We start from the raw sequence: 12,152 nt of genomic DNA on the forward strand, positions 1-12,152 counted from the left end.
CTTTATATACTTACATACAACATTAAACAGCTTTAATATAAAATAATATTTAAAAAAATTAAAAAACTGACTTCAAAAAACCACTAAAATGTAAGAAATAATTTAAGGTTTACACAAATTCTACTCGTATGTGAAAGTACAAATATACCTAAGCAGGACTGTTTTTTTTTATGTTGGTGCGGGGACAAAGTAATCTAAAGAAATATGGCACCAACTTCAAAAAAGAACAGTTCCTCTCAACCCAATGTAACAAAAAAAGAATTTTCAAAATCGGTTCATAAACGGCGGAGTAATCGGTGAACATACATAAAAAAAAAGAAAAAAGATCCCGACGAATTGAGAACCTCCTCCTTTTTTTGAAGTCGGTTAAAAATTCTATAAATGGGTACTTAACTCAACTCAAAAATTCACATGAAATCATGGTAAATTTAAATTTCGACAGTCAACAAAAAAAAATACAGCACCCCGATCCGGAAAAAACAGAGCTAACGTATAAAATCGAGTGCGAGTGTTTTAATTCGCATTCTATTCGAAGCACTTTTTATCTATCGAATAGAATGACCTATGGAATGATAGCTGTCAAACTTTCGCAAATCTATCACCGCCATTTTGTTGTTGACAGGTTGACAGTACTTTCGAATAGAACACTCGCACTCGATTTTATACGTAAGCTCTGCTTTCCGGGGTGCTGGAATAAAATTCTATCCTATTCACCGTGTACCCTCCAGGAGAAGAACGGCCTAGCGTCGGTGGCCATCAACGCGGGTCGCCCGATGCGGCTGAAGCTGGACAGCTTCGCCTGGCTGCTGGACAGCTGGTCCAACATGCAGGTCATGGAGAAATTCGGCATCTACCGTACGTATGGAGAAAGATTTTTTAATTTTTATTATTATCATAAAAAATATTTAAATATAATGAGGACTCCTTAACTTGGTCGGTTAATAAAATGGCTACGAAACTTCGTAGCAAATGCTACGGCGTCTCGTAGCGTCGTAGCGGCGTAGGCTAGCATTTCGTAGCAGTAAACAAAACTTCCAAAACCTACCTGTTATTGTTTTGTATTTTGTCTGTATTTTGGTTTTTTCTCATGTTCTATTTTTTGTATTTGTTGTATTGTATATGTAGGTATTTCTTTTCTTTAAATTTGTTGTTTTCTTTTTGTTGTTGTTGCTATCTATGTTGTGTCGAATAAATTATGTATCTTTATCTTTATCTATCAATAAAGGTATTTGAAAGATCAGGTTTCGAATCTGTTTTAGAACACGTTTACAGACAGATACTACACTTTCTCAACAACTTTTACTCCTCTTTCGTATTCAAGGAGTTAAAGAGGAGGAGGAGTAAAAGCTCGTTTTCATAATGCAAAGCACCCGCTCCCGGTTTTATAATAAGAGTGAGCCATCGAAACGAAATAAGCCCATCACTGCTGATCGAATTAATTGTGCCGCCTCAGTAGCTCGCCTGAATACGTGGGGAAATGTGAGTTTATGAGATTGCAGCTACTTATGAGTAGAATATAGGTAGAGAGTAAATTAAGGTATTATAACGACGATGTTGAAATACGATGTTGAACTAGATGGAGTGTCAGTGCAAAAGAAACGTCTCAATCCATACTTTAAATAGCGATATACAAGGAAGATGTCACATACAAAAATAAAGCAAAAATAACTGCATTTTGTTTACCCGTCAACCCTTTTTAAGTTCAACCTTATGACAACCATTTAACCAATGTTTACCAGTCACAAATTGTGTAACAAAACTAATTCAAAATAAAAGCTCAGTGGTATTACTGAGGTATTAGAATAGAATACCTACTATATTATTGATTTAGCAGAACACAAATAACAAATTATACAAAAGATATTACTCAATAGGCGGCCTCTTCGTTGAAACCGATCTGTTCCAAGCAACCTTTCGAAGAAGGAATGACTTGAAAAACAAATGAATGGAAGGTTTACGATTTTTTTTATTTTTCTTTGCACTGACACTCCATTTAGTTAGTATTATAATATCCTTTTTTATTTATTTATTTATTTATTGAGAAACCAACAGCGTAACTATCCTTGTTTACATTTTGGTATATTTCCAGGTGAATGCCGAGTGTACGAGTCGACAGTCCTGACTCTTTCCGGGGTAGTTGAGCGCCTGCCTCCACTGCAGTGTGCGGAGAGCCTCGCCCTGGCTGACTGCTCTGATAACCCTCGGTGAGTCGGCACCTGCATGAGTGGCAACCCTAGGCCCTGACATTAGGCTCTAGTCCAAGAGCCCAGAGCAAATTTTGGCGGCCACTGACATGCATAGCGGTCACGAGTACTGTTGACTCAAGTTGATAGCGTAATTCGATAGAAATTTGTATGACATCTAGTATCTATTATTATATATTATTATATATATTGCCTAGAGACGGACGAAGAGCGGTTGGCAGACCACCTGCTAGATGGTCCGATGACATCTGCAAGGTTGCAGGGAAGCAGTGGATCAGAGCGGCACAGCACGCGTAGCACAGTATGGCGGTGACAAGATATAAATGACAGCTAGTTGCAACAAATTGTGTGATACCAGTTGTCCTCACAAACGCTAACATGGCCAACACGAAATAATCACTACAAGATGTGAGTTACAATTTTGACAGCGAGATTGGAAGATTTGTCTTATTTCCTAACATGGGTGTACCAATTTATCCACACATGTCTCAGTTTGACATTTGTTTAGGTAGCATTATATCACTCAAGTTCGAAGGTGGTGATAACATGTGACACAAATAATTATTTGTTTAGTTTTTGTTAATTTCATCCTTGCTCTACAAGAAGAGATGCAGGAAAGGAAAATTACTATAATACTTATAGGGAGGATGATCCGGGACTCTAATAACCCGTTGAAAATGCTTTAAAAACAACATTTGTCAAAACACACATCCTCTTTTTTATTTGACTAAAATTATACATTAAGTATATTACTTATATGTAGCGGTGTTAGCTCAGACGGGTAAGCGCCCGCCCCTCACGGAAGAAATGTGGATTCAAAACCTGTCGCTCACATGTGCTAAGAAGTTACATAGATAGACATTAGTTTGTTTGGAAGCAACTCAGTGCACATGTTTGCCCTTAGGAACAAACCACTGATTTTCAGTTGTCTCCCATATACTTTAAGTTTGCCTATTCACGCCAAAGTATGTAGGTAATGAAGTGGCTAATTGAATAGTTTGAATGCTAAATGTGGAGTTCACGAAATGTAAATCATAATATACATTGAATAGGTCCGGCACACCGGGCAGTCAGCGACTGATGTTATGATGACTGGTTGTCCTTTCACCACAGCGACAAACCCTAGTCAGGATTTATTATTTATCAACAACACACTAACTAAAATGAAGTGGCTAATTGAATAGTTTGAATGTTAAATGTGGAGTTCAAGAAATGTAAATCATAATATAAACTGTACATTTAATAAGTCCGGCACACCGGGCAGTCAGCGACTGATGCTAATCCTTTCTCCACAGCGACAAACCCTAGTCAGGCTTTATTATTTATCAACAACACACTAACTATAAAAAAATAAGTGGATATGCTAGCATGTACAACTAAATTAAATGGTTATAAAAATATAATATTTTCTTTAGGTAAGTAAAACATTTATTAAACTTTTAATTAATAAATTATAAAAAGTATACTATTTCACACACCATCAAAGCATATTAGGTATTTTTAGTTATCAACTATCACAATAATCAGTCTGAACTTGGCTTATATCAGTCATCAAATAGGTTTCATAGTATGTATGCCAAGTTTTTCAACTTTTTCAGTTAGGTGCCGCTCCGGTTCATTGTATCACCACAAGGTTGCTGATGTCATCTGACCATCTTCAGGTGGTTTCTGCCAACAAGAGCTCTCCAACCGTGTCTAGGCCATCATTTTCTGACCGGTTTTGACCATCTTCCGTCTTGCCTACGAGCCAATTTCAATGTTCTGTAACAAACAAAAATGTTTCATTAGATTTTAGTTATACTTATGAACTAAGATTATGACTCCTATTGTCATCTTCATCATCATAGCCCATCACGTCCTCACTGCTGGGGTACGGGTTTCCTTCCAATGAATGGCCTAGTTGACCAAGAGTTTTTTGAGTTGTTTTGTGTGCATGTGCCCAATTACGAGTATAATAACATGTGACTGGTACTGGCACTTACCTACTGTTTTTTCCTTCCATTGAATATATAAATATTATTCAGTCAGGCCGTGGGACAAGCATCGTAGATGATATTCTGTTGCGCCCGTCAGAATCCTGCCCGAGCTTTTGTCTCAAGGCCTTCTAGCTCCTGGGGCCGGGTAAACGGTGGGTGGGTCATCAGTCAGGTGGCATGCTGTTTTGTTCTTCGTCTCATGGAGCTGGTGCATAGAAATCGTCTGCCGAAGAACTCCCAAGGAATCTGATCGTGCTTGGTCGGGAGCAAGCTCGGTCGTATATTATTTCATGTGACGATGTCCAAGAAACTCAAGAAAGTAGTTAATGAGCCAATATGAGTCCATGGGGTAGCGCAATGCAAAAATGCAATGGTAATATTACCAAAATATTTCACTCGAACGCACCAAACAGCGAAAATTTTCTTCAAATTTGACGTTTGGTGACATTTAAATTGTCAAAAAACCATAGACAATACAAACAAGAGCCACAAATGAGGGATTTTCAAAAAAAAAAAACGAATGAAATACATATTTCCACAGAGCAGAAAAGTTTCAGTGTCACTGTGGCTTATATCCAATCACACCAATAAAATGAGTCCCATGTACACCCTATGCTAACATTTAAGACTGATATCAAAAAGTGACTCAATTTAATCAGTCACTTCACATGTTGTCTTATTATGGCCATACTAGCCGTGCAGGACCGGAAGAATTGGCGTACAAATAAGGAGGCCTATACCCAACAGTGGGCGATAGAAGGCTGATGATGATGATGATATATTATTAGAAACTAATAAAACGCATACAAATTCCAGTGAATTGCCTATATAACGCGAAAGCTTATATACCTAAGTATTTTATTTAAATGACTTATTTCCCTCCCAGCTTCGCAGTCCTACGCACCAAGGAAGGTGGTGTGAAGCTGTACACGGGCGGACACTCCGTCCTGGTGTCTCAGTTCAAGGACAAGCCCCTCATCATCATCAACGGTGATGTGGTGGGGTGTGAGCACGGGTGCTCCTTCCCTGAGGGGCAGATGCAGGCGGATTTCAAGTGAGAGACAGTTTTTTTCAAACCTTTAGTTAGCAGAAAGATTATCTATAGTGGTTGTCACTATAACGTAAACCTAACCAACGTTAAAAACCCCCGACATTAATTTCAACACTAAAAGTAGCATAACGAGCTGAACGGCTCAGCCGATTTTAATAAAATGTGGATCATCAGGTGTTCTAAAACACATTACTCTTGACCAAAATAGAAGATAAAATTATATCTAATTGTCGGGAGTTCATAAAAATTGGATACCTTTGTATAATTAATACATTATTATGATTGTTACCTTCAGCAGTCCTATTTGACCCATTAATATATAAATTTACTAAACGAATGCCCTGGGATGTTTTGTGTGATCGCCTAAAAAGAACTTAAACAACTAAAACAGAATACCTCAAAGTGACAAAGTAATACTTAACATCACCATCTCTATTTTACAGAATAACGATCTTAGGGGAAGTGACGAAGGTGCATTCTCGGGTGAGCGGAGTGCAGGTGTTCCACAGGGCAGGCGAAACAGTGATTTTAGCCCCACATTCTTACATGTCTACAGTATGTGGGTCGTGCACGTCACAACACTACTATAAACTATGTTAGAAATAAGTCGTAATTTTATTATAATGCTGTTTCAGTAATAAATTATTATGGAATTAAAATGATATGGGTTTATTGTTTTTGGGCAGATTTTTCTCGTAAAGGAGATATAATGGATAGGTAGTTGCTTCATTTATTAGAAATAAGGCATAATAGGTACTTTTGGATTATAGTATATTATATTTTTACAGCTATATACGTATTAGTAACACTACAATGATAGTTCAGGGATTTTAAAACTCAATTTTCATTCTTAATATTTCAACGTCCAGCCTATAAATTTATAACAGCATCACACCAGTATTCAGGGCAACTTGTGCAAAAAAACAAGGCTTTACTTTAACCCAGTTCAAAAATATACAATATGAAGTTTCCCCTCAGCTAGCTTATCATCCTTTGTAAGATTAAAAACTCATTCGAGTGAAAAATTCCACGGGCATGATCAAAGTCAGGCTGTTGCCAGCGTTGTCTATGCCTGATCGACGACATAAGCCTATTAGTCTATGGTCCACCTCTGACCAATGATTACTCGCGGTTGCCGAGTTCTTTATTCGAAGTCATGAGGCGGGAGAAGCGGTCATTCGAAGCCGAGCTACCGACGAGTAAACAAGTCTTTGATAAACGGAGTGTCGCAAATTTTTTCGCTCCATTTAAAATATGTAGGGGACACTGATGCTTAAGTAATCATGCTCATAAAGGTACTTTGTTGTGCTAACGTTACGTTGGGTATTTAATTCAGGTTAGCTGGTTATAGGTTACCTAAATGCTTATGATGAAAATAGGTAAGTAGATATTATAATTATTTTATTATTAAAAGGGACATACGAAGACATTAAGGTATTATATTTCACCGGCTTACTACAATGACACAATCAGTTGCACCTACTTAATACTCAATCATTTATTGCATCCATAAGTTTTACTCTGGTGTAAATACATTAATTTAGAACTTTAAGGACCCTGTTTAGTATTCTAAGCTGTACCCTGAATAAAAGGTATACAACAAAATAACCAACCCTTATTACATCTAGATTAACCCCAGATTCATGGAAAGAACTTTCAGTTTCGCTTGAATTTCCACTTGGAAGGTCACTTATAAATTTCCCCCTAGTATATGTGAAAATCACAGAAGCGGGACTGCATTTGCTTCGTCTGTGCAAGTAGCCAAGTAGGATTCAACTTGTACGGTCACTTGCCACAAATGAAAAATAAACATAGTACTTAATAAGTGAAAAAAAATTCTAATTGTGTAATAAGTCCCTACAAAATTAAATGATGATAATCAAATGTCTTTTTACCCCGCCGTAAAAGGAAGGTTGTTATAATCTTATAATTTAATGTGTCTCTGTATTTGTACATCTGTCTGTGGTAGTATAGCTCCGAAACAGCCAAACCCTGATTTTCCACTATTACGTTGAGTTAAATTTTACCTTTTCACTTTTGTGCAAATATTTTATTAACTAAGTAATATTTTATAACGTGAATTGATTGAAAGTGGTAAAAATCTACCAAAATATGCATGAAGAATCGACCGAAGTTATAATAAAAAACTACATTTCACCAAGAGGCGAACCTCCACCACTCTGACATAACATATAACAACAATCGTAAGTATCATTCGTAGATTTAATTATGACTCTATTGTTAAGTTTGAATAGACTCTCAGCCAGTGCGGATCCTCTGTCCTTGGAGCTGTCCCCGGCGCTGTCCCATTCAAGTGCGCTCGCGCGTGTAAACGAGGCATACCAACCCTCAGCTCTATGGTTTGTGGGTCAACACACTTTCGCAGAGAGTTCGTTAAAATTCGTCTTCCCACTAGGCTAATGAGATACGGGTGTAAATCTTAAACCTTTTATGGGAGTTTTCTATTCAATATTAGCTACCTAATACACTCGCCAGAAAAGAAAAAGTTCCACCCACAAATAAATTGATACCGAACGACCCCAAATGTTTAGAAATATTTATTTAAAATTGCAACAAAATAATATTTACGTTTTAAGTTTGCAATATTACAATATTATATAAGACGGCCGAATGGTGTAGTGGTTAGTGAGCCTGACTACTGAGCCGATGGTCCCGGGTTCGATTCCCGGCTGGGGCAGATATTTGTTTAAACACAGATATTTGTTCTCGGGTCTTGGATGTGCCCGTAAAATGGCAATAGGCCCGCCCCCTATTACATTGGGACTAACATAACACTCTGGCGAAAAGTGGGTGCAGCAATGCACCTCTGCCTACCCCGCAAGGGAGTACATTAGTACAAGGCGTGAGTGCGTGTGTTTTTTTTAATTATAATATTATGCTTTGTTAACCAATGTACTTGAATATTGCAGAAGGTGTCATTAGCTCTTGGTGCTATGTCACTAAAACTTTTTCATTGCTCGCGAGTGTTACGTATAATTATTATATACTAGCTGTTCCCGCGCGCTTCGCTTCGCCTTAAAAAGTTTTCCCGTGGGAATTCCGGGATAAAAAGTAGCCTATGTTCTTTCCCAGGGTCTAGACCGTATGTATACAAAATTTCATTCAAATCCGTTCAGTAGTTTTGGCGTGAAAGAGTAACAGACAGACAGACAGACAGACACAGTTACTTTCGCATTTATAATATTAGTTAGGATTAGGATTTTATGTTGGAAAGTGAAAAATCCGCATAAAAATTTGAGCCACCATTATTTATAACCCACAGAAAGGCGCCTCGGTAAACAATCTTGGATTTATAACGAAAACATTTTCAGGGTCCCATTCAGTTATGTAACTTTCACTTCTTAGAAGTTTCTTTCGAAAAAGTATTGCGTAGGCGTTACAAAGGGCTCATTTCTGACATTTATTTCAGCTTTTGATGCGAATAAAATGTAACAAACGCTGTTTGATACGGTCTGTATCGATTATTTAGATAATTATATCAACTTACTTTTTAATCTCCAATATACAATTATACAGGGTGTTGAAAATACAGTATAGTAGTAGAAGGGCATGCAATACCGCAATACCGGTATCCATAATACCGGGATCCCGGACAAAATTCCCGCTTTTTTCAATACCGGTATTGAAAGTTGATACCGGTATTGAAGTAATACCGGAATCGGACTTTTTTAGGCTATAAATAAAGCGATTAAGATTTAGTTAGACTTGTGTTCCTATATACTGTGAAAGCGCACTTGTTCCCAACCGTTTAATGTAGTTTTTGGCTGCTAGAAATCTACTGTTAACCATGCGTAAATCGAAACCGGATGTAAAAAAATAATTTATTCTAAAATTTAAACTCTAAAACTTAATTCTCGTAAAAATCTACAACAAAATACCGAATATGATTGCATTTTCTTGTTTTATTTTGACGTATACAACCTTTAAACACAGTATATGCCATTTATTACAAGGAAGTCTAATACCGGTATTAATACCGGGATCCCGGTATTGAGTTGTAATACCGGAACTAAATACCGGTATTGAAAATTGTTCCGGTATTGCATGCCCTAAGTAGTAGTAGTAGTGAGTGTGGTGCGGTGGTAGCTCAGTCGGGTAAGCGCCCGCTTTTTACGCCAAAGATGCGGGTTCAAATCCCGGCGCTGCCATGTAACACTCTTTCCACGGCCTTCCTCATCCGGCCACTATCGGCTAGATATATATGTCGCAGTCATCTGGTTTAATCTTCTGTTTGATTGAACCGCTAGCCCGTTCATTGGATGACGCTATTCAGTTGTATGACTAGGCCGAACGTTGATTGTACAAGCGTCACAAAACGTCCAACTAGTTAGCGGACTTAAAATCAGTCAGGTGGTGAATAAAACAAATATGGCGTCTAACAGCGAACAGCTGACACAAAAAGCCCTTGTATTGTTGTTTTTTGCAAATAAATTAGCTTTAAAGTGCGTTATTTATGTTAAAATAGTGTGACAACATGGATTTACCTATTATTTCACCGCCGCCGCGGATAGTTTCAAAGAAAAAAATGTGCTGAAATTGGATAATTGGACGTAGTTACGCAGAAAGGACTCAACCCACACAAACCTAGTTCTGAGATATAGACGTTTAAAGTTCTAATCGGTATTCTTCAGCAATGAAAAGCATCTTATATGTGGAAATTATCTTAAATTATGCATATTTATTGTTATTTTACTATTGCAAATCATGGTGTAGCTATAACGAATATATATTGAGTTATTAATGAAAATATGCACTTGGATCCTTTCTCCTAAATTGCTTTTTCTATGCAAGCAGGGAAATTCAACGTTTCGCAGAAAGGATCCAACCAAATATTTATTTTTATAAAATATTTTTTTTAATAACAATATGGTTTTTAAAGTAAAATATTTATATTGTAGACACAAGACATTACTTTTTTACACAAAATAAAAATTATATATCAAAAGTTAACCTATTATTAAATAATTTATATTGATATGTAATCGGAAACAACATTTCACATCTATATAAAATCTAATCCGGAACTGTATTCCCAAGCGCAAAACTCTGGATCAACTTAACCGATTTTGATATTTTTTTACAAAATAGAAGCCTACGTTTTTAGTGAGTATCTACGACCCGTTTGTATCCCATAATTTTTAGGATAAAGCATTTTGACGGAAAGCAAACCTCATAGAAAAAAGTTGGGCATGGATAAAATTCTAACCGGAAATGTGTTCCCAAGAGCAAAACTCTGGATCTACTTAACCGATTTTGATATTTTTTTTTACGTAATGGAAGCCCACTTTTTTAGTAAGTGTCTACGATCCGTATTTATCCCATAATTTTCAGGATAAAGCAATATGAACATAAGCAAACCTCAAAGGATAAAGTTGGACATAAATAAAATTCTCTTTTACTCTAACTTCACTTCATCATCCTCGGTATATTGCAACTATCCTCCTTTTTATGCCTCCGTAGGATATCCGTCGTTCCCTGCGCTTACCATACGATCGCTGAAAAGTGGGATTTCAGCGATCGTATGGTCCGTATCACTTCGACTTTACTTTGGGGTTGGATATTAAAATTTATGTCAAGATGCAGAATAATTATTTATAACTTTCTATTATCTATTCTTGACATATATATATTTCTATTATCTATTCTTGACATAAATTTTAATATCCAACCCCAAAGTAAAGTCGAAGTGATACGGACCATACGATCGCTCATTAACCATCATCACAATCCGTCACATCTCCACTGCCGGGGCATGGGTCTCCTTCCAATGAAGGAAGGGGTCAGGCCTAGTCCACTACTCTGTCCCAGTGTGGGTTAGTGGACCCCAACACAAGCAAGCTTGTGCTGACAGAGTTGACGGGTAATTGGGCAACCCGACTGTCAGATGTTTTCAAGCCGCCCGAAGGTCTCTGACTAGGCTTAACGACTGCTATCGATTTTATTATAATCATAATGATTACGATTATGCTTCTTGACATACATCAAGATCTGGATATACAAGATGCTCCTGGTTTACTGAATCTGCATCCAACTCCTCAGATGCAGACTGGTTTAGATCTTTAAAAACTTCGGCAATGTGGTCATACCATCTTACAAGTCGGTCTTCCATAGTAACAAGGAGATATCCTGGGGTTCGTTGCAAAAATTATTTGATTCTTTCTATAGATCCTTCATGGCAGCCGCTGTTTGTTTTCTCCAAGATATAGAATCAGACTAACAGCGTTGGTCCTTTTTTTAAATTACGTTTGATATTTTGTTCACAAAGCAAATACTCGTACGCAACTCGTGCTTCTTTAGAATGGTAATCTAGTTCGATGTTAAGTCTTCCTTGGAGAGTTGATCATTATGCCATGTTCCTTTAGATATCCACTCTTCCTTTAAGTGTATCTTGTGCCTTATTATTTCTTCGCAACTTTTTAAATACATGTCTTTAATGCCAGTGCAGTTATCTTTGAATGAGGCGCGTCGCCCAAACTTAGTAGGTTGATGGTATTTGTTGTGGATCTGGATACTAAGTTATCTTCTGACTTCTGGGTCCTGCAGCTTATTTACAGCGACATCTTTGGCAGATCTTGTGGCCTGCTTCTGAGCTCCTGCTATCGTCAAGCAGAATTTTCCAACGACTAAGTGGTGATCACTGTTGACTTTAGCAACCCTTCTTATTTCTAACATCTAGAAGTGAATGTCTTCATTAACGAATAATCAAAATGTGGTCGATTTGGTTCCCGGTCCGACAGTCGTGTGAGAACCAAGTCACCTTGTGACATTCCTTTGGAGTTACCACCACCGAAAATTAGCCATTAACAATCCTTAGGCATCGTCGCTCGCTTATCAAATCGGGCGTAACTTATATGAATCTGATAGATGTTTGAGAGTCGAGCGACGCTGCTTATGGATTGT

The 12,152-nt window shown here is 37.4% G+C and overlaps 1 protein-coding gene and 1 long non-coding RNA gene across 3 annotated transcripts in view; one reads left to right on the plus strand and one right to left on the minus strand.

Annotated features, from left to right (window-relative positions):
- LOC105390424 overlaps positions 1–5,893 on the plus strand; it is a 36,941-nt gene extending 31,048 nt beyond the window's left edge. For both annotated transcript variants that reach the window (XM_048629962.1, XM_048629963.1), the window contains exons 27-30: positions 729–855; positions 2,090–2,204; positions 5,067–5,234; positions 5,675–5,893. In XM_048629962.1, the coding sequence (XP_048485919.1) occupies positions 729–855; positions 2,090–2,204; positions 5,067–5,234; positions 5,675–5,831 (567 nt within the window). In that variant the 3' untranslated portion in view covers positions 5,832–5,893. The remainder of the gene's footprint in view (positions 1–728; positions 856–2,089; positions 2,205–5,066; positions 5,235–5,674) is intronic.
- Positions 3,834–4,889, minus strand: LOC125490518. The gene is made up of 2 exons (XR_007267730.1): positions 4,187–4,889; positions 3,834–3,965 (listed from the first exon to the last, which is right to left on the minus strand). It is a non-coding gene; the product is annotated as an uncharacterized LOC125490518 (long non-coding RNA).
- Positions 5,894–12,152: the final 6,259 nt, after the last annotated feature.

Source organism: Plutella xylostella, chromosome 24 (assembly GCF_932276165.1).
Source record: "Plutella xylostella chromosome 24, ilPluXylo3.1, whole genome shotgun sequence".
NCBI classification, from domain to species: Eukaryota; Metazoa; Arthropoda; class Insecta; order Lepidoptera; family Plutellidae; genus Plutella; species Plutella xylostella.